Here is a 27,448-nt window from a genome sequence, read left to right on the forward strand (position 1 = left end):
GAAAACTAGTCTTCTGCTCCGTGAAAAAAGTCTGCAAGTTTTCATACCAAAATCCCTTGTTCCTCGGAGAACAATAACCCTAAGAAACCAAGACTGGTAGTTAGGCTTTTGTACTGTGAAACATATAATCAGTTTTCACAGTGCAAAACGGTTTCCAAAACTTATATCTTCCATAATCATTATTTCTTAGTCCTACTGAAAACGACCCCCCGCCGCTCCCCCTTGTGAATAAAAGTTTATCGGAATCAAAACCACTTTATTTCACCTGTCACACATTTGTCTCGGTGAGAGCACAGATGTAACAGTTTTAACTCTTAACACGATAGATTCCTTGAAGCCATCTAGGACAGAGAAGGAGACATTAGGACAGAGGTTAGGCTTTGTCCACAAACGTCCCTGTAAATCAATCTCGAATCCTATATATGACTTGGTGGAATGTTTTCTGCTTTATAATGCAACGTTAGCTTGGAGACACAAGATGGGGGTAATGGCACTAATGCAATTATTTTCGGTGTAGGCTTAACCATCCACCACCTTCGAAAGCTGACACCTGACTGACATTCTTTTGAACAGGGTAACACACACAACATATGCCTTACTCTAATATTTTTAAAACCAGAAAAACGGTAATCGAACAAACAAACAAGCAAATAATGTGGAAAACACTGACATTACATCGTTACTATAGGACAATGTTTATGCTGTGTGAAAACTGTTCCAGGGTGTTTGGGTTAAATTTATCCCCAATCAATTACTTTAATTAATTTGACATTATGGATCTAAGTTAAGTATAGCACTTGTGATTCCAGTGTATATGTTAACACAGATTATCCCAAGGCGGTTATCATTTGGTCTGTTTTCCCGTTGGAACAGACGGTATGCAAACACTCGCTGGTTTCTATGAATCAACTTGGTCGCCTTTCCGCGGATCCCGCGCGGGTCTGGGCAGAGGTCTAATTCACGCACGCGAGGATTTCAATTAGAGCGTACTCGTCGCGCTCCGCAGCATTAGTTCGCGAGCCTGTGCGGGGTCCGGGAGCTTCCACGCGACGCTGAACGTGCAGTCGGCGCACAGCCCGCGCGGCTCACCGTCACTTCGCCCAGTGCGAGCGAGCTTCCCGAAGGCAGGCTGCACGCGCGCTCACTTCTCGTGCAGGCGCGAGATCGTTTGGATGCCGATCATTTGAAGCGCGACTGGATAACAATGACGGACCCATCGGCTCCTGCCCCGAGTCCCGCACCCGACCCGACTGTCGTGAGTCCCGTGGCTCTGAACGGACTGTGCGAAACTGCAGAGCCGCGGCAGCCCAACACAGAAAGTCCCGGAGACACTTTCCATATGGACCAGCAGATGAAGATAAGCGACGTGGAAGACAAAGGTATGGACGAAATAAAATTTAATACACACCGGTGTGGGTCATTTTAACGATAACTGACGGTACCCTAGGCGTACGCGTGTGTGCGTGCGTGTGTGTGTGTAAACATGAAACTGACAGCATGAGGGATTATTTTGCCAGCCATAGACATAAATACATAAATATAATGTTGAACGTATTATAAAGAAGACAATTCACTGCATAGCACAAGTAAAACATTTCCTCATAGCCAGTCTTCTCATGAGAAATAAACCGAATCCAAATATCAATTTGGACATTTTAACAAATTACCGGTTTTCAAGTGTCCAAATACGCAAGCACAATATGTGATCTGTTCCACTATTACACCGAAGCTATTACCGTCCTGTGTGTGTAACAGGACGCACCTGGCTTTATAAGTCTTCATAAAATGGCACATTCGGTGGAACAGAAACCGTGGCCCACCACTTCTCCCCGCTTCACCGACGCGTCCTCGCACATCACTTACCCATTTCTCTTCTTTCCTATTTTATTCATGAAGTGACTGACCTATTGATTTATCGACAGACCTTCTGGAGAGCAGTTTGCGCCTAAAACCCCACGAGGCCCAGAGTTACCGTAAGAAGGCGTTGTGGGTGTCGTGGGTGTCCATCGTAGTGACGCTAATCCTGGCCATAGCAGCGTTCAGTGAGTACCCCCACTTCTCCATCACTGATGAACCTCACACATGGCAACGGCCAACTCTTCACATGTGTCGCTTTTTAAAAGTTAAAAGTTGTAAATGTTTGTGGACGGTAAGGGTTCAGATGGAGGTGTGGCTGGGGGGGGGGGGGGGTGCTCCTTTTTTCAGCCAACGTTGGATGCAAATTGACCCGCTTGTGCAGAACGATTAAGCGATGGTTGTAAACTGTAGCGGAAGAAAGATCTGGTTATGATACTCCACTGAGCAGTGCTGAACATCAGCAAAATAAATAAATAAATGAAGTCGAATGTGGAGATCATGTGTAAATAAGGCTGTGTGTAAAGAAAGACTATAGGTTGATATTTCTCAGCATCAGGGGTCTACCATGCTGGGAGCTATACTGCACTACACTGTAATTGGACTGTATACTGAATGCTACGATAGTGTGCGTCGTCCGTTCCCCCAAATATTTTTACATTTCCTGGCAGGTAGAGCAGGATAAAACCCACTCTGTTTAGTGGTGGATTCCAAGGATTACATCTTTAAGTGCAATGTGAATTTTTTTTCTTAGAGAGAACGATTGTTATTACCTTGGACTGTATCCCATTGGGAACCTTGTGACTCATCTCTGTCTCTCTCTCCGTCTCACTCTGAGCTTGGTGAGTTGATCTGGGACTCAGTGAGTTCTGTTGCCAAGCTGTGGAAACACACTCATGTAGCAACGCCAGTAGCACAGTGAAAAATGAGTGATGTGACAGTACTTTTGCTTTTCTTTTTTTTTTTTTTTTGACTCAGTTTCCCAAAATGAAACAGAACTGAGACAGAAGACACAGAAAGTGTGCCAGAAATGTTTCAACAGCTGGTTACGGTGAGGTCCACTGACAGTTAGGGTTTGATCCTTCCACAGCTAGCTGGTACCAAAATATTACACTTCTTTAGTAGACATTAAAAAAGATGGTCTTGGTTTATGGAAGATCAAGTGCTTGAGCAGACAGTCCCCAGGAGCTAGAGAACTACAGTTTAGTGTTTCCCCTGCTCCAACATGCCCAGTGTAACTCACTGGCTACTTCATAAGCCCTTCTCTGGGACAAGGCAGGTGTGGTGGAGCAAGATCAGCTGTCTATACCACCTTGTTCCCCTCCAGGCAGACGTTCACTTCAGCACTTTCTGGGGCAGAGTAGCGGCTTATTCACTTATTCACTGCCTGCTTATTCACTGCCTTCTTAAAGAGAAGAAAGCATTTTACAATAGATAGCTAACACAGCATAGCTCAGTATGGGGGACTACAGCATAGCATGTGCTCTTCTTATTTGTCTATGAAGGTTGTTAGTTTATCATGTCATTGATATTTCTAGTCTTAAAAGGAGTGACTGCAACTGGCCTTGTGTCTGGTCTCTGCATTATTTCACCACTCATATGAAGGCTTGTGCGTAGCAGCTATTCCCAGACTACTCCCATAAAGGGAATGCTCCATATACAGCAGATCTGCTTTGGAGTTCAGATGTGCTACTGTAGAGGGAAACCCCTGTGCTAGAGGTTCTGTGATAACATTAATGTATGATTATATCAGCCACCAAAGATCACAGAGCACCTGCCATTAGAGCTCCTCATAAATGTTAAAGTTGCAGGGTCACCAAACAAAATCTTCAGCCAGATCAAGTTGTAGTGGGCAGGTTTGTGTTTCCATACCTGTCATGTGTGCGATACTTTCTAGAAGGCTCTAGAATGTCCAGCTCAGTTGAAAACCGCTTGGTAAGAATGTTTTTGAGCTTAGTGTCAAACCTCTGAGCTACTCCACTACTCTTCAGACACACAGGGGTAGAGTCTGTTGACATAAGGGAGGTAACACAGGAACACAAAAGCCTCTGATCGCTGACCTTCTTGGGCTCATGGCTATGCTGAACACCTTAGCACTGTAGGATGTGAAGTCCTGTCAGAGAACACACATGCTTCTGTAGTTTACTGTCAGAGAACACACACGCTTCTGTAGTTTACTGTCAGAGAACATACACGCTTCTGTAGTTTACTGTCAGAGAACACACATGCTTCTGTAGTTTACTGTCAGAGAACATACATGCTTCTGTAGTTTACTGTCAGAGAACATACACGCTTCTGTAGTTTACTGTCAGAGAAGACACGCTTCTGTAGTTTACTGTCAGAGAACATACACGCTTCTGTAGTTTACTGTCAGAGAACACATGCTTCTGTATTTTACTGTCAGAGAGTCAGAGAACACACACGCGTCTGTATTTTACTGTCAGAGAGTCAGAGAACACACACGCTTCTGTAGTTTACTGTTGGAGAACACACATGCCTCTGTAGTTTATTGTCACAGAATAGAAATGCTCCTGTAGTTTATTTCCAGTACAAATATGTTTCTGCTTGGACAACAAACACTCACACACACATACATAGCATTCACAAAACACACACACACACACGCACTCTCTCTCTTTCTCTCTCTCTCTTCTCTTTCTTAATGATTTAATAAGTGTCACTACACTTCTAAGTCTCTAATTACACTTTCGCAATCTGTCTTTAATACCATTCACACACACACACACACACACACACACACACACACACACACACACACACACACACACACACACACACACACACACACACACACACACATACACACACACACACACACACACACACACACACACACTGCTCAGCTCTGATTCTTTAGATGAGTTGTTCCTGGATATTACCAGGATGTTATAATACTGTCATGTATAGGATTTGCTCTGCTTAATTATGTGTGCACGTATGTGTGTGTGTGTGGTTCCGTTTCTGGGTGTAGTCCTGTCAAATACATATTCTGGGAGTGACTGTTTTCTCCAGATCAAATCTTTGTCATCCTTCAATGTCTGTTCCTGGTTCATGTTTGCTAAAGCCTGATTGGCCGACTTAGTGTGCCCTACCAATTCAACCAATATAAGAAGCACATTCCTCGCTATGCCAACAACCGACCTGTAAACAAAATGCCTACCCACATAAACATGACATATAATGGCTTACGTTAGCAAAGTTTGTCGTTTCGGTTCATTAGAAACCAAGGCAGCGAAGGACAGCAATCTTGAGCAATGTGAACTCAAACGCTACTCTGAGTTATTGTTGCATTGTCATTTACAGTCTACTGGTGCAGACTGTGCTGTAGTGGTGCATGCTGTCTGTACTGTTGTCTGTGCTGTAGTGGTGCATGCTGTCTGTATTGTAGTGGTGCAGACTGTCTGTACAGCAGTGTTTCAGACTGTATGGAAGTTGTGTGGACACCAGTGGAAGTTGTAAGGCACCAGTGCATACTGTCTGCACTGTAGTGATGCAGACTGTCTGTATGTCAGGGTGCTGAATCTGTATTGAGGGATGTGTCTGATCAAAGTGCGTACATCATGGCAATGTTCCAGTCATCACTTTTTACATGCTTGGATGGCACTTGACCAGTGGTCGGTCGATACCACAAAGTGCACTCACCGCGCGCTAGTGCAGGGAGCGGAAAATAGCGTTAGAGTGTGAGGTGTGGTCTGATCAGATCTTCGGTTCCCATGAGGCGTAATCAGATTAGCACATGAAAATGCAAAATCTAATCCCAGTTCAGCAGATTGAGCCATGGATGTGTTGTGTCCAGTCAGTATCCGACCATCTCCTGCATTTTTGCAATTGTATTTTCTGACTCCAGATTTGATTTGTTGAGGCGTCAGGTGGGAACGGTGTTCATGTTAATTTATTCCTCATTCTCTCGCCTTTTTTTCGGATTTTCTGGAGGGCCACTGAGCTCATCTGCAGGAGGTGAGACACAGATCTCCACTCATCATGTAAGGGTTGGCAGGTTTTACAGGCAGTTGTCTATGTGTGTGTGTGTGTGTGTGTGTGCGTATGGCGAGAGAGAAGGAGCGAGAGAGAGTGAGGAGAGGTGTTGGAGGATTAAAAAGAGACAGATAGAGAGATAAAGGAGGGGGGTGTAAATATATGCGAATGAAACCTCCAGATACCTCACGGCTTCTGAGAGAGCCAATTAACACCGTCACAGTGACAGCATGTCAGCTCACACACAGAGACAGAGAGAGAGAGAGAGAGAGACGCACATGACTGCTTAACTGTGTGCATTTTCTTACATAGAGTTGAAGTTTGTTCTCACTCAGATGGATGAAATATTTACTGTCCCAGAGTTCACAACAAGCGCCAGTCAGCCTGATTGTCCAAGCCTGCAGCAGATCTGAGGAACACCCTGTATTACTACTCCAGCCCAGACAACACTGGTCCAAACCACAGTCACTAGTTTAGACAGCGCAGTTCTAAAACACAGTCACCCTGTATCCCTAGTGCAGCCCAGACAGTAGAGTTCCAAACCACAGTCCAAATATCTAATTGTGGCCAGAAGGCTGGGAACCTGAGCACTAGCAGGTGTTACTGGATGGAGGAATGGCATGAAGTACACTTATTTGTAAAGTACAAATTGTAAAGTAAATCTGTCTGTGAGCTGAAATATAAGTAGATAAAAGGTATTTTTGATCCAAATGAGAATGTTATTTTTAATAATAATGACTCATAGTTTTGCTCTAGTGTACATTAATAGGATTGATTAACTCACAAAAAAAAACAATTTCATCAACGTTGAGGCTTGTCCTTTGCCAGGCTGACTACTGCTCTGACTTGAGTTTTTAAATTTGGAAAGTGACTGGAAATTTTTAGAAAGCAAACATTCTCTTCTACAAGAGTGACTTACAGCAGCCTAGCAGTGTAATTGGTTTCAGAGCTTAGGAAGCATAGCAACAGACACCACATGCAAAATTTTGGGGAATGCAAATTTTGTCTGTGAATTTTGTCAAATTTTGTGTGTGTGTGTGTGTGTGTGTGTGTATGCAGAAAGGTGACAGCAGCATGCATGGAATATAAATATCACCGCATTGGATAAGAGAATGAGAGAGAAGGAAAGAGGGAGGGGGTAAAGAGAGAGGGAAAGAAGGAGAAAGGGAACAGGAGAGAGAGAGAGAGAGAGAGAGAGAGAGAGAGAGAGAGAGAGAGAGAGAGAGAGAGAGAGAGAGAGAGAGAGAGAGAGAACTTCAGCACTCTAAATTTTAATACATGCAGCATTAGTATCCTTTAAAACTCAAAGCTAAACCCCAGAGCCCACCGTGTAAAATAGGGCATGTGTGGTTATGGATTGTGTAGGGTTATAGAGGGTTATGGCGGGGCAGAAGAACAGAGGCAGAGAGATGGCTTTCTCATGGGGCTTACGCTAACCCTAGCTTTTGGTGCCAAACGTTGTCTCTCAACAGACAAGTATTATGTAATCATTTCGCAAAATATCATTACCATAGAGAAATTCACAAAATATCATTACCAGAGAGTAGTGCACAAATTGAACACCCCCTTAATGCCCAGGCATGGAGCACCTGTAGAAGTACGTCAGGTAAACTTCACAAAAACAGGGAATGAGACGGGTCTCCCTGTGCTGGATAACCAGATGGAAATGTATTCCGCTAAGGCTCAGGCACATAGAGAGACCGGGCTAATTGAAAAGCTGTGGTGTGCTGTAGGGTTCACACTCACACACCCCCCACACACACACACATACAGCTGCCCTATTTTCACTAAACTAACATTTACATAGAACTAGAAGATGCTAGAACCAGCATCGTGGGAGCCTTAGAACTGCTCTACTGGGAAATGGGCAAAATTGGCAGGAAAATAATAATTCAAAAAAACAAAAAACAATTTCATTGCACCACTCCTTTCAGCACAAGGGATTAATAAAGTGGTTCAGCACACAGGTTCTCAACCTCAGTGTGATGATTAATTTAATTGTGCTACACCATAATTTGTTACACTGTAACTGAAATGCTGCTGTTACTCGAGGTTGCGCTAAACCAACCCCTCAGGTGCTTTCCATGTGCTTTTATTAGATAAAGCACTGACATCCTGAAAGAGAACGTGGCTGCCCAGGTGGAGGCATGGCTGAGAGACACACACACACGAGCGCGCACACACACACACACACACACACGAGCGCGCACACACACACACACATGCAAACACACACCCCACTGGAGTTCTCTGTGTTTGCAGTTCAAACCCATTTCTCTGTGGTGGTGTCAGCGGGCTGTTTGGAGGTGGCCAACGCCGATGGGGAACTGCAGCGTTAGTAATTGCCTGACCATGTGTGGATGAGCCTGCTCTTCATAATAAAAATTATACAAATCACAGTGCAAAACAGTCGGGACTGCTGGTAGATGTTGCAGTGTGTATGTGTTTGTGTGTATATGTGTGTGGGGGAGGGGTTGTATTCCACCATTAAAGACATTTAATTAATACTATTATAATATGATTATAATATTATAGTGTGATATAGCTCTATGCGAGGCATTGAACAACCTGATAGCTCTGAACCTGGTTTGAATTTTAAGGTGTGCGGTAACGTGGGTGATGGCCTCAGCACCGAGGTGTGGTGTCAGCGAGTCTTGGAAAATTCCGCTGACGCCGTTCGAAGGGCTAACGGCGAGAGACCCAGGGGCCGGACAGTGTGCACGCGTTAAACCCCAAATGTGTAAACACAACTCGTTACCAGGGAGGCCTAAACCCACCGCAGCAGGGAAGCAGCAGTGAAGCAGCAGTGAGACAGCAGTGAGACAGCGCTGAGGCAGCAGTGAGACAGGAGAGATGCAGACAGAAAAGGATGTGGCATGTTGTGTGTGCAGTGCATGGTGTATGGTTGTGTTGAGCTGTGTGTCATTGCTAATGCTTCTGAGAGACTTGCTGTGAGAGTATGGCACAGAGCATCAGTAAACATGTAGTCTGGGAGAGACAATGAGCAAGAGAATGAGAGACACAGTGAGAGAGAGGAAGGGGGGATGTAACTGAGCGAATAGAGACAAAATGGGAGACAGTGAGCTGTGTTTAAGGTGGCTCGTGCAGCAACCTTACTGAAGGCTGAAGCAGTGGGAAAGCTTTGTTACTTTTGTAAGACCTGTCTGTGGACTGTGATTGGTGGTGGTCTTCTGAGGACCAAGAGAGACTGACAGACAGAGAGAGTCACCGACAGCAGTCTAGTGAAGCAGATCATGAGTGAGTTTGTTTGCAGAAATGTGATACCTCATTGGTCTGAGTATTTGTCTGAGCCAGGAGATACAGGATTAAAAGTACATTAAAAGTACAACATTAAAAGCACAACATTACAACTACAGGATTAAAACTACAGGATTAAGACTACATGATTAAAATCACAGGATTAAAAGTACAACATTAAAAGTACAGGATTAAAACTACAGTAAGCAGTAAGCAGTCTCTGGGAAAAGCTAATGAGTTCTTTTCTTTCATAGTGAAGATGTGTTTATCGACATGATTATTGTAGGTGAACTTTCTCAGTTTGTGTCTTAAACTTCTCCAAGTGAGTTTGGTTCCTCAGGTGATACATTTTGGACCTGTGCAGTCTTTAATGTCAGGCATGACTGGCATGTGTATCCTCATAGTACACTGGTCTTGAAGAATTTTCCTTCTGTGTGGTGTATTTGTATGTGTCTGTGTGTCTGTGTAAGAGTGTACTGTATGTGAAAATATTGAAGAAATTAAAATTTAACCACAAGAGAAGTGGATGAGAGTCTATGTTCTCCTTTATATGTATAGAAGTTTGAGTGTAATTACGCGTGTGTGTGTGTGTGTGTGTGTGTGTGTGTGTGTGTGTGTGTGTGTGTGTGTGTGTGTGTGTGTGAACATTGTGGTTTTCATGTGCCCATGTAGGCCTCATTACAAATATTCAGCTAGATATTTCACAGATTCCTCATAATGACAGTAACAAACACACACACACACACACACACACACACACACACACACACACGAATCAGTACTCATGTCAGATATACTCACACACTCAGACACACTTGACAAGCCGATCATGTCCAGATTGTTCCAGCCAGGGGATGACACATTACTCCGAACCACGTGTTTGCACATTAAATAACAACTGAATTACAATATTATGGATCACACAATGCATCTAGCATCCACTATAATTGTCTCAGCGCGTGTATGCTGTCTCGGCTCTGTGATTGCATGCTCCTCACTGGAACATATTAATTACAGCCCTCCGCAATTAAAACAAGAGAGGCACTGTAATTTACTGCAGCTCTAAGATACTAGTTGATCTGTGAACAGCTCTCCCCCTCTGTCTATCTATACTTATGACAATGTGAAGGCTCCGGCTGATCTGCGATCAGATCCCTGGCTCACTGATATGCATGGGGGTGTGGGTGCCAGAGAGAAAAGGGTGTGCTGGGGTCAGCATTGGCATCAGCATCAGGGTAGATAGCTGGAGTCCTTGCGGATAGTGACAGCCTGAAGCCCCACACGTGCTCACCTCCCACACCCAGGGGGCTGCTGGTCTCAGTAACAGCAGCATTCTCAGCAAAAAGTAAAAACAGTTCAACCAGATCTTCAGTCAAGTAACACTGGTTTTCCCAGAGTTACTACTCTAAACTGTGACCCAGCCAGGAGAGTCACAGCACTACTCTGTTTAGTGTTCTTGTGCTTGAGTGGCATCAGGCGTGTGGACACAGGATAAAACTGACCCTTGGAATGAAACGAACAGCTCCTGGAGCAGCGTTTTGCTGGTGTGTATGTAGCGCTGGTGAGCTGTTAGAGTGGGTGAAATAGAGGTGGAAGCACCCTGTAGTTCTGCTCACAGCCAGACAGGTTTGGACATAGTACACAGGACTCAATTTTGGAATGACCATACACATGGTTCAGATTTCTAAAAACAAAAGAACAAAACAAACAAAAAACAATCCTTTACGGTGCAGGTCCATGTTAGGATGATCAGCAACCTTTTCTCCATCTTGGGATGATTTATGTGTTGAATTCAATAAAAAAAAGTTTGGATGTAATGGGACTATTAAGAGCAACTTCATGCATAAGAATTCCCCCGTTTTGTTTGTGTTCCAGCTGTTTCCGTAATGAGACGTAGTGCCTCAGCCTTCGGCTTTGCAGTGAGTATACCACACTCTTCCTCCTCCGAGCCAAACCACTTTTACCGTTTTACCTCAGATACTGTCGGCCATAACAGAGGTAGCTTTTGGTAACCAGTGGTTGGTGTTTGTGCTGGTGTATATGTGTGCATGTGTGTGTGTGTGTATGTGCCTGTCTGTGTGTGTGTGTGTGTGTGGTGTGTGTTTTTCTCTTCAGTTTGACGCAATTCTAGATGTGCTCTCCTCCATCATCGTGATCTGGCGCTATAGCAACGCGGCAGCTGTGCACTCTGCACACAGGGAGTACATGTGAGTGTCACCACACACTTCTGTACACTTCGCACACAGCGAGTACATGTGAGTGTCACCACACACTTCTGTACACTCCGCACACAGGGAGTACATGTGAGTGTCACCACACATACAAGTCTGTGCACTCTGCACACAGGCAGTACATGTGTGTATCACCACACACACTTCTGTCACATCACACAGCTCCAGACACAGTTGAGAACGCTATGAACACATTGCACGTGGACCCTGAGGGTTTGGAGAAAAGAGGAGGTTAGTGACTGCTGGACGGTCTGCAGGTTCAAGACATACGATTCATCCAAACACCCACAGAGCATATTCATCAGGAATGTACACACAGGTCAGAATATCCATAGCACTTCCAAAACAAAGAGGGTTATTTAGAGGGTTATTTTTTATCACAGGTGACCTAGAATGTATTTATTCTAAATTTTGAAGTGTTCCCTGAGGTCTGTATAGAAGGTGTGTGATTTCGCCCTAGAATGAAACAAGCTGGTTTTTTTTACAGCCCTCTTTGGTGGGCTCATGAATAACTGATTAGCTCTGTTCTGACTGGCTGGTTTACAGCAAAGCAGCGTGATGGCGACTCAGCTAGCTAACTGTGAGGTGAACCGTGGCGCATTTAGACCGTGTGTGTGTGTGAGCCCGTAACTGAGGATATTTCAGTTCTCATACAAAGCTGATGTTAACAGGTTGACTGGATGTCTTGTCAGCAATAAATCTTTTCCACTTTGTTGGTGGAAAACCTATTGTTAGCTGGAAGGAGCGAGTTAGCTAGCTATGGAGTGTGTATCTCTATGCAACCGCACCAGCTAACTTCTGAATTATGTCTTCTTGATGAACCATAAATAAAAATGTACTTGACAAAGGGATTGAAAAAGATAATGTAGATTTATATGACAACACAAGGTATGTATTTGAATGGGAATATATATAGTATATCTGGCAGGAAAATAAAACAATGTGTAATTCAGCTAAGGCCATCATACTACTTAGTTGTTAGCTACTCTTATTACTTGGAGCCTGATACCCATGTTTGGGTACCCATATACACCAGTATAATGGTACCCATATACACCAGTATACCGGTACCCATATACACCAGTATAACGGTACCCATATACACCAGTATAACGGTACCCATGTACACCAGTATAACGGTACCCATGTACACCAGTATAACGGTACCCATGTACACCAGTATACCGGTACCCATGTACACCAGTATAACGGCACCCATGTACACCAGTATAACGGTACCCATGTACACCAGTATAACGGTACCCATGTACACCAGTATAACGGTACCCATGTACACCAGTATAACGGTACCCATGTACACCAGTATAAAGGTACCCATGCACACTAGTATAACGGTACCCATATACACCAGTATAACGGTACCCATGTACACCAGTATAACGGTACCCATGTACACCAGTATAACGGTACCCATGTAAACCAGTATAACGGTACCCATGTACACCAGTATAACGGTACCCATGCACACCAGTATAACGGTACCCATATACACCAGTATAACGGTACCCATGTACACCAGTATAACGATACCCATGTACACCAGTATAACGGTACCCATGTACACCAGTATAACGGTACCCATATACACCAGTATAACGGTACCCATGTACACCAGTATAACGGTACCCATGTACACCAGTATACCGGTACCCATGTACACCAGTATAACGGCACCCATGTACACCAGTATAACGGTACCCATATACACCAGTATAACGGTACCCATGTACACCAGTATAACGGTACCCATGTACACCAGTATAACGATACCCATGTACACCAGTATAACGGTACCCATGTACACCAGTATAACGGTACCCATATACACCAGTATACCGGTACCCATATACACCAGTATAACGGTACCCATATACACCAGTATAACGGTACCCATGTACACCAGTATAACGGTACCCATGTACACCAGTATAACGGTACCCATGTACACCAGTATACCGGTACCCATGTACACCAGTATAACGGCACCCATGTACACCAGTATAAAGGTACCCATGCACACTAGTATAACGGTACCCATATACACCAGTATAACGGTACCCATGTACACCAGTATAACGGTACCCATGTACACCAGTATAACGGTACCCATGTAAACCAGTATAACGGTACCCATGTACACCAGTATAACGGTACCCATGCACACCAGTATAACGGTACCCATATACACCAGTATAACGGTACCCATGTACACCAGTATAACGATACCCATGTACACCAGTATAACGGTACCCATGTACACCAGTATAACGGTACCCATATACACCAGTATAACGGTACCCATGTACACCAGTATAACGGTACCCATGTACACCAGTATACCGGTACCCATGTACACCAGTATAACGGCACCCATGTACACCAGTATAACGGTACCCATATACACCAGTATAACGGTACCCATGTACACCAGTATAACGGTACCCATGTACACCAGTATAACGATACCCATGTACACCAGTATAACGGTACCCATGTACACCAGTATAACGGTACCCATATACACCAGTATACCGGTACCCATATACACCAGTATAACGGTACCCATATACACCAGTATAACGGTACCCATGTACACCAGTATAACGGTACCCATGTACACCAGTATAACGGTACCCATGTACACCAGTATAACGGTACCCATGTACACCAGTATACCGGTACCCATGTACACCAGTATAACGGCACCCATGTACACCAGTATAAAGGTACCCATGTACACCAGTATAACGGTACCCATGTACACCAGTATAACGGTACCCATGTAAACCAGTATAACGGTACCCATGTACACCAGTATAACGGTACCCATGCACACCAGTATAACGGTACCCATATACACCAGTATAACGGTACCCATGTACACCAGTATAACGATACCCATGTACACCAGTATAACGGTACCCATGTACACCAGTATAACGGTACCCATTTACACCAGTATAACGGTACCTATAGTATGTCCTTCTTCCAGGAACAGCATGTCTGTTCATTGTCTGCCATTTTTATTGTTGCTGTGCCATTGTTGTTGTTTTGTTCTTCACAATACCCGCAGAACTGTAGAAGTTCGGCTCTGCAGGTCCAGGTCAACATTGTCTGGGCTAGAATGTGAGCTGGTCTATGCAGATTTTGAGGGTGTGAATGAATGAAGAAATGAATGAATGAATTCCACTTAAAATATCTCAAGCTGAATGTCTCCACTAAGCAATGTCTAACAGATAGATGACATGATATCTGCAGTGCTCCAAGTCACCTTTTCCTTTTGCGGAAAGAAGCAGGCACAGAGGTGTGTTGGAGAGCCAGGAGACTGGTCTCTGGTGGCCCAGCTCAGCAGACACCACCCTGTCCCTCAAAGAGGCTCTCTGTAGGCACCGGCCTGGCCTGTTATCTGGGCGACAGGAGGCTGGTGGCTTGGGGTCAGGAAGTCTTTGTGATGGGAGCAGAGAGGACAGGCAGCAGGAGAACAAGGAGACAAAAGAAGGGGAAAAGCAGAAGTGTGTGTGACTCACACACACACACACACACACACACACAAACTCTCTCACACACACACACTCACACACACACACACACACTCACACACACACACACACACACACACACACACACACACACACACACACACACACACACACACACAAACTCACACACACACACACACACACACACACACACACTCACACACACACACACACACGCTGGTTTAAGTGCCAGTGTGGTCAAGTGAGAGGGCGTCTCCTGGGGGGTCTGTTGTTATGCAGACCGCCATGGGGGTTGATGACATCACAGGCCAAACTTAGAGAGGGTGAGAAAGAGAGAGGATGAGAGAGAGACAGAGAGAATCAGAGAGAGGAAGTGTGTGTGTGTGTGTGTGTGTGTGTGAGAGAGAGAGAGAGAGAGATGAGACAGGTGAAGCTGATACTCAAAGCTCCTTTAAGTGTTAAATGGAGGGAGGCACTGACGAAAATGCTTTATTGGCAGGACTGGAGTGGGCGGGAGGAGTTGAACATGGCTCCGCCCCCCTCGCCTCTGGTCTCAGTGCCGTTAGAGCAACACTGCTGCCAGGAAGCTCTCAGTCCTGCTTAGCTGCAGTGATCAAAGCGCCAGCAGACTAGAAGGCCAGAGAGAGAAACAGACAGATGGGCAGAGAGAGAGAGAGAGAGAGAGAGAGAGAGAGAGAGAGAGAGAGAGAGAGAGAGAGAGAGAGAGAGAGAGAGAGAGAGAGAAGGGGGGTGTAAAATCTCAGGCACTGTAAAGCTTTGGGAGCGTGTGCCGCTCATTTAAACAGCCTCTAATGAGAGGAGCAGGTTGTCCATGTCATTCGCTTCGTTAGTTACCAGATCCATTGCGCACACACTTTTACACACACACACACACACACACACACACACACACACACACACACACACACACACACACACTCACACACACAAGAGAGAAAGAGAGAGAGCTAGAGAGACAGAAGGAGCAAAGAGGTGAGCATGAGAGCAGGAAAAAGGGAGACTAGAGCAAGAAAAATAGGGAGCGAGGGAGAGAGAGAGGGAGAGGCAGAGGGAGCGAGGGAGAGAGAGAAGCAGGGTGAAACAATGAGCATGAGACAGCAGGAACGAAACTGAGGCAGAAGGAAAATGAGGCTGTGAGGAAGAAGAGAAACCAGTATGTTAAATAAGCGTGCGAGGACAGTACAGAACCATTCCCCAGGGAACGCAGTGTACTTTCGCCAGTCTGCACCAAACTCCAGGCTGATTTAACACTGGGGAGCCATGCGCTAGCTACTGCTCATTGGTCCTCCTAATGATTGCTTTAGCCCTGGGGAAACTGTGATTGGTCAAACTGAGAGAATGCTAAGCTGTGATTGGTGATGTTTGGACCAGGACAAAGCTCATTTTGTTTTGGTTTAAAAATAGCGACCTTTTTCAGCTGGTGAGAAAAAAACAAACATAGAATGCAGTTTCATTAGAAGGTAACAGGGTCTTGCCTAAGACCAATCTCCTGTCCTGATTTGTGTCTTCTGCCCTGTCTCCAGCGACAAGAGCAGCTGAGGAATGCTGTCAGTGCTTGGCCCTGCCTTAGGCCAGTGGCTGGGTGTGCTCACGGTGGCACAGTACCACAGTATCTTCCTCCGTCACGACAGAACGATACAACAGACTGTCCAAAAAAGAGAGGGAGAAAGATATGTGAGGTTGGGGGGCGGTGGTATCGTTAGACCTGTGCTGATCTTTAGCTGCTCTGCACTTGTCTCTTTGGGCTGGAGTTGAATGCCAGAGACTGAAGCTTTAAGCTCCTCTATAGGCCATGTAAGAGTTCTCACACTAACCATGTGTGATCAGACCATCACACACACACACACACACACTCACACACGCACAGACACACACACACACACACGCGCGTGCACACACACACACACGCACACACACAGACACAGTTGCACAACAGCAGTATTTGGGCTTAACTGGCCTTATGTAATTAAAGCCAATTAAAATAATTCTTCTGAGACACTTCACTTCAGAGCACAAGCGCGTGTTTATGCATGTGCATGTGTGCATGCCTGTATGTGTGTGCAGACATTTAAAAAGCACACAAAGCTAATTATTTTCCCAGCAGTCTGCAATGCGGCTACACCCAGCCCTGCTCCTCTAACCTGCTCTGCTGGTGGTGCAGGAGACCGCGTGCATTTCTCCACTGCTGAGATGCTACACTGAGACCGTGTAGATCCACTGGCTTAGGGTTCATAACTCAAAACACCCTGCACTTTGGATATTGTACCCTATTTACACTTTGGCAATCAAAGGACACTGTGATGTTTTTTGAAAGTCTTTATATCTGGACAAAGTAACTAATGTATTATATCCCAGCCCCTTGACCATTGTCATATGTCTACTCCCACTGCACTGGAGCAGTTTCTACTTCATTAGTGCCTGGTGCAAAAGTTTAATGTAGCAAACCTATTAACACAAGCATTGATTGGACAACGGACCTTGTCATGTTCCAGTGGCTGATCTTGTTACTGAGCCTAAATGCAGTAGTTGCGCTAGCAGGCTTACGATGTCTAAAAAAAGATCCATGATTCCCACATTCCTGGGTTCAGCTTTCCAGAAAGTTACTGGTATCTGCCTCATAATATCTGCCCTGGCCCCACTCTAGCACTGATTCCATTACACTCGTGGCTCTCAGTAATGGTAGGACTTTATCAGTGTAACCATTACAGCTTACACTGACAGAGTAACAGTAGCACGTTACGTCTGAGGGGTTCAACGCAGACACAGCCAGTCGGATCTTTGCCTACACTGCCACTTCGCAGGTGCAGCTCACCCCCACCTGGTTCGTTTGTGTCCGTGCCAACAGCCGACACCATGTGCTGACTACCACGGCGCCGGATCCCTTCAACCGGAGTTGCCGTGGCGGTGGTTTCCGTGACGGTGGTTTTGGCGCAGCGCAGTGGTGCACTGCTCCGATTCTCAGTGAAGCCTGCACTGCAGGTCCCTCCGCGCTCGCTGTGGCATGACCGAGACGGCCAGACGCACGTCCTTAAGTCATCGGAGAGCGGGGAACACGTTGCTTGCCGAGAGCCGGCCCCGCCACAGGAGGCCTAATTGTGAACCGAGGAGACCAGATGTACCGCTCAATCACCACGAGACTCCAGGGACATGCAGGGTGATGCGAGCGACCTGGTTGCCATGGAGACCTCGCTCTTCTTTTTCTGCAGTCATAGTGAAAGAGGCACAGCGGAGAGGCATGGTGGTGCGCTGATGAGCTGCTGCCCCCCCACCCCCACAAGAAAAACAAACAATACAAAAACAAGCAGCCTATAAACAGATCATATACAGGAGCTATATGTGTGTGTGTGTGTGGATGTGTGTGTGGGTGGGTGTGTGGGTGTGTGTGGGGGTGTGGGTGTGTATGTGTGGGTATGTGTGTGTGTGTGTGGGGGGGGGTATGTGTGTGAGTGGGTATGTGTGTGTGTGTGTATGTGTGGGTATGTGTGTGGGGAGGTATGTGTGTGTAGGGGTATGTGTGTGAGTGTGTGGGTGTGTATGTGTGTGGGTGTGTGTGTCTGTGGGTGTGTGTGTGGGTATGTGTGTGTGTTTGTGTGTATGTGTGGGGTATGTGTGTGAGTGGGTATGTGTGAGTGGGTATGTGTGTGTCTGTGTGTGTGGGTGTGTGTGTGTGTGTGTCTGTGTGTGTGGGTGTGTGTGTGTGTGGGTATGTGTGTGTGTGTGTGTAGGTATGTGTGTGTGTGTGTGTGGGTATGTGGGGGGTAGGTGTGTGAGTGGGTATGTGTGTGTGTGTGTGTGTGTGTGTGGGTATGTGTGTGTGTGTGGGGGGGGGTATGTGTGTGTGTGGGGGTATGTGTGTGAGTGGGTATGTGTGTGTCTGTGTGTGTGGGTGTGTGTGTGTCTGTGTGTGTGGGTGTGTGTGGGTATGTGTGTGTGTGTGGGGGGGTATGTGTGTGTGTGGGGGTATGTGTGTGAGTGGGTATGTGTGTGTCTGTGTGTGTGGGTGTGTGTGTGTCTGTGTGTGTGGGTGTGTGTGGGTATGTGTGTGTGTGTGTGTGTGTGGGTATGTGTGTGTGTGTGGGTATGTGGGGGGGTATGTGTGTGAGTGGGTATGTGTGTGTGTGTGTGTGTGTGTGTGGGTATGTGTGTGAGTGGGTATGTGTGTGTCTGGGTGTGTGGGGGTGTGTGTGTGTGTATGTGTGTGAGTGGGTGCACTGCCTCTGCAGTCTGTGTCTGTTTTCAGCTGTTTGTTGGGATGAGGTGGCTACAGGTCACTCTGTGAAGGTCACAGTAAGACCATGGTGGGAAATTGACACTGTATGTAAATCTGGGGGTGTGACCTATCTGCCCTTGTAGGATATTGATGCGGTATGTAAATCTGTGAGTGTGGCCTGTTTGCCGCTGTAGGGTATTAATGCTGTATGTAAATCTGGGGATGTGGCCTGTTTGCTGCTGTTGGGTATAAATTCTGTATGTAAATCTGAGGGTGTGGCCTGTCTGCCGTTGTAGGATATTGATTTTATATGTTAATCTGGGGGTGTAACACTGTCTGTCATTCTGAAATATTGTCATTGTATGTAAATTTGGGTTTGTGGCCTATCCGCTGCTGTGGGATATTGGCCCTGTATGTAAATCAGGAGGTGTGGCCTATCTACAGCTGTGGGTTATTGATGCTGTATGTAAATTGTGCCACCACCACCACCAGGCCGAGCTGGAAGACATGCCTGCCTGGACTGGGCAGAGGGAGGGCTCTTATGAAGCCTCCAGTGTGTAAACTTCAGCCGTGCAGAAGAGCACCAGTCAGGGACAACATTGAGCAGAAAACCAGAAACTGCAGCCTTGATGGTTCAGGACTGTAGACAGGAGCTCTTGACATCAGTTGTCCAGGGTGCCTGTTGTAAAAGTGATGTCACTATTGTGGAACTTTCTGGAGCTTTCATAGATAGATAGGTTTACAGAACTCATATATAGTTGACCTTCTGCTGTCTTAAATTAAGTTGCTTTGTCTAATTCACTGTGTGTGTGTGTGTGTGTGTGTGTGTGTGTGTGTGTGTGTGTGTGTGTGTGTGTGTGCGCGTGTGTGTGCGCGCGTGCGTGTTCTCTACAGAGCGTGTGTTATTCTGGGGGTGGTGTTCATCCTGTCAGCTCTTACCATCCTGGTGAAAGCCATCCATGCACTTGCCACCAAAGTACTACCGGAAGTGGTAAGAACCCCACGTCAAACTAAACACCTCCCACCCCCCTTACGCACACATCCTCTCAACACATATACAGACATACACTCTCTGCACAAATGTTTATTTCACATGCCAAGCTATTGTCATCAGATGTTGGATTCAGTCTTTGAATGAAAGACGCATGATTTATGTATTCTGTTGTCTGTGGCCTGCTGTCAGGAAGCAGCCTTCCTCTCTGGAATCTACAGTCCAGTATGAAGCTCTAACACACTAATGCTCCTTCAGTGAAGGGAACGCTGAGTAGTGCAGGAGCTCCGCAGGCTTGGCTGTGAACCGTGCCACACACTTACCACTGAGTATGTTGGAGTTTTCTACTGCCTGAATGCTGAAGTTTAAAAGAAAAGAGAATCTTCTTTGAGCAGGTGTTAAAGTTTGTGTGTGTGTATGTGTGAGTGTGTGAGTCAGACTTGTCGGATGCTTCCTTTGGTTTGCTCAGCACTGTCTGGCCTTCTTTAAGAGTGTATCTGGCTTCTGGGACTCCCCAAGGAAGAAAATAATCACTCACACACACACACACACCTCCCTTCAGAACTCTTATCACCAAAAAAAAAGAGCAGATTCCCTTTAAATGATTAGCATGCTGGATTGCTCTTTCCTCATTGGGTGATTAGTTTGCAGGATTGCTCTTTCCTCATTGGGTGGTTAGTGTGCTGGATTGCTCTTTCCTCATAGGGTGGTTAGTGTAGTGGGCTGCTCTTTCCTCTTGATGATTATTGAGTGAGGTATGTGGCTGAGGTGTGAAGCACGATGTGACAGCACACCGAATTAGGTGTGAAGCCAGAGACAAGCACGCAGGCTCGGAATAGTCTTGTTCTGCTGTTGCCAGGCAATCTGGGCTGCTTGGCAACGTAACCAGGGGAAAGAGCTGGGTTGTTTCCAAGCCAACAGGCTACTGAACCCCCCAACCCCTCCAGCATGTCTCTCTTAGAGGGCTCGGAAGGCAGCACTGGTGTTTGGATAAGGGTGCTGTAGTTTGTCCTGGATGAGATATAACACACCAGAGGCACCAGAACATCACAGGCTAGAGAAAGAGAGAGAAGAAGGTGGAGATAAAAGATAGATGGCGTGTGTGCGTGCATGCGTGCATGTGTGTGTGTGCTGATGTTTTAATCAGGACCCTGCTGTTCTCAAGAGGACTGCATCTCCTGCTTCGGCCTGCGTTTGGTGCACACAAGCACCAGCTAAAAATAGATCTGATATTTCTCTACTGCCTTCATCTGCTGCTGATGTCACACACGCGCGCACACACACACACACACACACACACACACACACACACACACACACACTCACACACTCTCACACGTGCACGCACACATACACACACACACACACACATACACACACACACAAATGTTTGCTCACTGGTTGTGGTGTATGGCAACTGGGTCTAAAATCCAAAATAACTAAGACACCCTTACTCACAGTGGCCCCTCCCCCTGGACAGCCTCTCACTCCCACCGTAGCCCCTCCCCCTGGACAGCCTCACACCCCCACCCTGGCCCCACCCCCTGGCTACTCCATGCTGAGGTGTCTGGTAATCGGTACCCTCAGAAGCAGGACAAATGTAGTGCTTCACTCTGAACAGCATGGCAGACTCTTTCTTCTGTCCCAGTTTGAAAACTTTTCTTCAGATAGCACTTTGCATGCATGTACTTTTGGGCAATGGCAGAGCTGCTCAATATATTATAATTATAAAGAATTACTAATAATATTACTACCCCACTCATCCCCAATGTACCCTCTTCATCCTTCATCTACCCCACTCATCCCTAATCTACCCCATTCATGCCTCATCTAACCCACTCATCCATCATGTACTCTACTCATCTACCCTGTTTATCCCTCATCTAACCCACTCACCCCTAATCTACCCCGTTCATCCCTCATCTAACCCACTCATCTTTAATCTACCCTACTCATCTTCATGTACCCTATTCATCCTTCATCAGGTTCTGTGGAACACAGGACCACTGCTGACTGGCTCTTATTAGAGTGAAGGCCCATTCTCAGTACACTAGCGTGGTAGCAGCTGGGCAGTAGGATGGTAGTAGTGTGATGGTCATTTACATTTACAGCAAAGCAACCTTTGGATTTTGGTTTGGGAGCTGCTGGTTCGCTGTGCCTCTCTGTGCAGGCTTCTTACACGAGCGCGTGCTAAAGGAGAAGGGGGTATCCTGGGACTCCCAGGCGGGCAGAGCCACGGCCCATGATTCTTGTCATCTGACCCTCCTCGCCGTCGGACACTGTTGATATACTGTGACTGAACTGCACTTACCAGATGAAAGAAGCCAATAGGGATTTACAAAAGTGCCATCACTTGAAGATGTAAAAATTGTGGCTGTTGGCATTTTGAGCCACACGGTTGGGGTTAGAGGAGGTGTGGGAGGGGTTCATCCTCTTCAAGGTTCTGCCCTCGGTTTGGATGGCCGTACATGGCTGATGGAGGTATTATGGGATGTGCACCGTCAGGTGGTGCGAAGGACAAATGGGAGATGGGTATATATGTGTGTGTGTGTGTGTGTGTGTGTCTGTGTGTGTGTGTGTGTGTGTGTGTGTGTCTGTGTGTGTGTGGGTATATGTGTGTGTGTGTGTGTGTGTCTGTGTGTGTGTGGGTATATGTGTGTGTGTGTGTGTGTGTGTGTGTGTGTGTGGGTATATGTGTGTGTGTGTGTGTGTGTGTGTGTGAGTGTCTGTGTGTGTGTGTGTGTGTGTGTGTGTGTGTGTGTGTGTGTGTGTCTGTGTGTGTGTGGGTATATGTGTGTGTGTGTGTGTGTGTGTGTGTGTGTGTGTGTGTGTCTGTGTGTGTGTGTGTGTGTGTTTGAGACAGTCCTGTTGCAGGGATGGCCTGTGTAGCATTGTGCTTTTCAAGTTTTCACATTTCTGATGAGTTATTGTGACAAGAGATGTGTAGAGTGGTTGTGTTGGATGAGTTGTGGTGATGATGTGTAGAGTGGTTGTGTTGGATGAGTTATGGTGATGATGTGTAGAGTGGTTCTGTGTTGGATGAGTTATGGTAATGATGTGTAGAGTGGTTCTGTGTTGGATGAGTTATGGTGATGATGTGTAGAGTTGTTCCGTGTTGGATGAGTTATGGTGATGATGTGTAGAGTGGTTGTGTTGGATGAGTTATGGTGATGATGTGTAGAGTGGTTCTATGTTGGCTGAGTTGTGGTGATGATGTGTAGAGTGGTTCTGTGTTGGATGAGTTATGGTGATGATGTGTAGAGTGGTTGTGTTGGATGAGTTATGGTGATGTGTAGAGTGGTTGTGTTGGATGAGTTATGGTGATGATGTGTAGAGTGGTTCTGTGTTGGATGAGTTATGGTGATGATGTGTAGAGTGGTTCTGTGTTGGATGAGTTATGGTGATGATGTGTAGAGTGGTTCTGTGTTGGATGAGTTATGGTGATGATGTGTAGAGTGGTTCCATGTTGGATGAGTTATGGTGATGATGTGTAGAGTGGTTCTGTGTTGGATGAGTTATGGTGATGATGTGTAGAGTGGTTCTGTGTTGGATGAGTTATGGTGATGATGTGTAGAGTGGTTGTGTTGGATGAGTTATGGTGATGATGTGTAGAGTGGTTCTGTGTTGGATGAGTTATGGTGATGATGTGTAGAGTGGTTGTGTTGGATGAGTTATGGTGATGATGTGTAGAGTGGTTCTGTGTTGGATGAGTTATGGTGATGATGTGTAGAGTGGTTGTGTTGGATGAGTTATGGTGATGATGTGTAGAGTGGTTGTGTTGGATGAGTTATGGTGATGATGTGTAGAGTGGTTCTGTGTTGGATGAGTTATGGTGATGATGTGTAGAGTGGTTGTGTTGGATGAGTTATGGTGATGATGTGTAGAGTGGTTGTGTTGGATGAGTTATGGTGATGATGTGTAGAGTTGTTCCGTGTTGGATGAGTTATGGTGATGATGTGTAGAGTGGTTCTGTGTTGGATGAGTTATGGTGATGATGTGTAGAGTGGTTCTGTGTTGGATGAGTTATGGTGATGATGTGTAGAGTGGTTCTGTGTTGGATGAGTTATGGTGATGATGTGTAGAGTGGTTCTGTGTTGGATGAGTTATGGTGATGATTTGTAGAGTGGTTGTGTTGGATGAGTTATGGTGATGATGTGTAGAGTGGTTGTGTTGGATGAGTTATGGTGATGATGTGTAGAGTGGTTCTGTGTTGGATGAGTTATGGTGATGATGTGTAGAGTGGTTCTATGTTGGATGAGTTATGGTGATGATGTGTAGAGTGGTTGTGTTGGATGAGTTATGGTGATGATGTGTAGAGTGGTTGTGTTGGATGAGTTATGGTGATGATGTGTAGAGTGGTTCTGTGTTGGATGAGTTATGGTGATGATTTGTAGAGTGGTTGTGTTGGATGAGTTATGGTGATGATGTGTAGAGTGGTTCTATGTTGGATGAGTTATGGTGATGATGTGTAGAGTGGTTGTGTTGGATGAGTTATGGTGATGATGTGTAGAGTGGTTCCGTGTTGGATCTTGCAATTCTGCCCACAACCCTCCATGCAATATTAATATTACTGACTGTTCTAAGACTCAGCCCTACTCCCCTTCCCCCTCCGCACTCATCTCTCTTCCCTCCCTCTCTCCATCTCTCATCTTTAAATCCTTTGTCTTTCGCTCTGTCCTCCCCCTGTCCTCTTGTGTCAACACCCATATGTGCATCTTGTCTCTCTTCACTTTCCCAGGACGACTTCCTCTACAGCGTGTCTGTCATCAGTGGCGTGGCGTGTGTGATTCTGGCCATCGTGAAATGCATGCTGGGTAAAGTCCTTACAAGCAGAGCCCTCATTACTGACGGTACGTAAACGTGTGCGGGTGTGGATCAGGGGGTTATCTGTGGTCATGGCCAAACCAATGTTTTGATTCACTGTACTCGATTCAACTGAGTCTACCTTTGTCTGCCTCTAGTCCCTCCCTCTTCATTCCTGACCAATAGGGAGAGGGGAGGGTTTACAGGACATGTGTAGGCAGACAGACAGGCAGGTGCAGAAACCTACACACAAACTCACACATACTTGCTGTTATACATAAGAGGTACATCTTTCCCTGTCTTGACTAATCAGATTAGAGTCCTTCTAGCACAACACTGCACTGTTGTTTCTCTCATTCTGTGGACATTAAACCTTGTGTTTCAAATAAAATACAGAGGAGCTTTGCTACCAGGTCAGGAGACGTGTTCCAACCCCACAGCTCCTTCGGTCTCGTACAAGACCACTGCTTGGGCTCACTACTGTCTGTGGAGACATTGGGGGCTTTAAAGCCGCTCACCACAGCAGGCCAGCAAGTGACTCTACCTGGGCACCTAACACTGAGACTGGAGACAGGGCAGCAAATACACATCTGACATTCACACTCTCTTATGCACACACACGTGCGCACAGACAAATATTGAGTCACGTGCAACTAAATTTGAACCTAGTTCACAGCAGTGTGTGAAATTCAACACCTGCTCTGAAGTTCCTTCTTAACCCAGAGTGTACCTCTCCTGCCTCAGAAGCAAATACTGTTTTGTGATTAGAGGTCGATTAGAGGCAAGGGCCTTGGAGCAAACAGGAGTATAAAAACGACAGTAAGACCTTATGGGATGATTAACAAAATGTGTTGCAGGTGGGTTACCAGGACAAGTGGTAAACACACAATCACACGTGTGTGTGTGTGTGTGTGTGTGTGTGTGTGTGTGTGTGCGTGTGTGCAGGTTTTAATTCGCTGGTGGGCGGAGTCATGGGCTTCTCCATCCTGATCAGTGCGGAAGTGTTCAAGCACAATCCAAAGGTGTGGTTCCTGGACGGAACCATCGGCGTCCTCATTGGTCTCACCATCCTGACCTACGGACTTAAGTAAGCGTCCTGACACTGTCCGGATTCAGCCGGACTTTTACCTTCTATTTTTAGTTTACTTTCTAGTTTTAGTTTAATTAGTTAAATTACTTTGAAATGAGTTTTGCATTTCAGATGGTCATTTTGACTATCCACTATTAGTAGACAAAAAAAATATCAATAAACTAAAACAAACAAGCAAACAAAACCCTAAAAAAAGCTATTTAATGTTTTTGAAAAAGACGCTGGTGTGGCCTGCTGTATGTTGTATTTACAGCCAACCTGCAGCAATAAACTGATTCTTCATCTTAATGGATCTGCAACCAAACTAAAATTACATGCAGCAGTCCCCTGACACACCTGTGGTTCAGGCAGCTGCTACTGCACACAGCCTGGCACAGGAATTCTGTTCACCAAGCCTCTGCAGCAGTATAGGACAGAAAATTCCAAATGAAAATGAGCAAAAATTGTTTTCTGCCTTGCCAGTTTTTTAATATAAATAAATTATATCTAAGATCACAGAACTTTAATTTAAACTCAGATCAATGATTGAATGGGAAATCAGTGCACTAAGGAAACACAGTAACCCTCTGTTGGATAAAACAAATAAAAGGGATTAGATGTTAGATGTCAGATTAGAGCCAGCCAGAAATGACGTTACCCCTCCTGTAATTGTAACTGTAATCCTGTAAGTGTGATAAAAGCGCTTGGTTCTGACACTGCCCCATGTCTTCTCTAGGCTTTTGGTCGACATGGTGCCTCGGGTGAGACAGACGAGACACTACGAGCGCTTCGAGTAGGACCCGCTCCGCCCAGCCAAGGGATGCAGACAGAGCCATCTGCAGGCCTACACCTCCCGTACACACACTGAGGAAGACCCACCCCCACATAGCACAGTCCCTCACAGTGAGCTGCGTCTCTCATCTCCACCGTCACCGTCACCGAACCTGCGGGAGAGGAGGATGAATAAGGGAGAGGAGAGGTGTACCGGCATGGAAGCGTGGAAAGTTAGCACAGCTATTTGCAAATAGGTGTTCATGGCATGGAATATTGGAGATATTAGTGAGAAGTCATTGTCCTCTGGAGAGAAAGAGGTAGACAGACAGACAGACAGACACACACACACACAAATGGGGGGGGGGGGGGGGGGGCGGAGACACTCAAAGATTCAGATATATTTATCTTTCATTCATCTTCAGCTGAACATCTTGGGTGAGGGAGGCTTTGCTGTTACTAAGAAACTCAGTCCTTAATTCATCTGGTGATTTTTCTCTTCTGGAAAGTGATTCCTGATTTTCTTTAACCCATGTTGCTAACTTGAGACTTCTACCTCTCTTTAACATGGTTGTTGTCATGGCAGATCCCGTCCTGCAGTTCATACGGTTTAGTGTACCCCCCTCCCCCCTCCAAATCAAACAGCATCAGAAACCTCACCTCAGACAGAACAGAAATGCACACGTTCTTCTTCACTACCCGAGTGCCGACGGGTCCCGGCCA

General features: G+C 45.9%; 1 protein-coding gene across 1 annotated transcript; it reads left to right on the forward strand.

Annotated features, from left to right (window-relative positions):
- Window positions 1–353: 353 nt before the first annotated feature.
- tmem163b (transmembrane protein 163b) lies at window positions 354–27,102 on the forward strand. Its single transcript, XM_027016639.3, has 8 exons — window positions 354–1,379; window positions 1,923–2,042; window positions 10,984–11,027; window positions 11,224–11,315; window positions 19,986–20,082; window positions 24,821–24,932; window positions 25,831–25,972; window positions 26,691–27,102. Exons 1-8 carry the CDS (start codon window positions 1,205–1,207, stop codon window positions 26,749–26,751), a joined length of 843 nt encoding a protein of 280 aa, XP_026872440.1. The 5' UTR covers window positions 354–1,204; the 3' UTR covers window positions 26,752–27,102.
- The last annotated feature ends 346 nt before the right edge of the window (window positions 27,103–27,448 follow it).

The sequence above is a fragment of the Electrophorus electricus genome, chromosome 23, assembly GCF_041902795.1.
Source record: "Electrophorus electricus isolate QZ-2024a chromosome 23, ASM4190279v1, whole genome shotgun sequence".
Classification (NCBI taxonomy): Eukaryota; Metazoa; Chordata; class Actinopteri; order Gymnotiformes; family Gymnotidae; genus Electrophorus; species Electrophorus electricus.

What these genes read in the sequence shown, in the direction of transcription:
- tmem163b (XM_027016639.3), top strand. Translation starts at nt 1,205, where the DNA reads ATGACGGACCCATCGGCTCCTGCCCCGAGTCCCGCACCCGACCCGACT. An exon ending in AAGCGACGTGGAAGACAAAG is followed by an intron (nt 1,380 to 1,922) that starts GTATGGACGAAA and finishes ATTTATCGACAG; the next exon opens with ACCTTCTGGAGAGCAGTTTG. An exon ending in CAGAGCCCTCATTACTGACG is followed by an intron (nt 24,933 to 25,830) that starts GTACGTAAACGT and finishes GCGTGTGTGCAG; the next exon opens with GTTTTAATTCGCTGGTGGGC.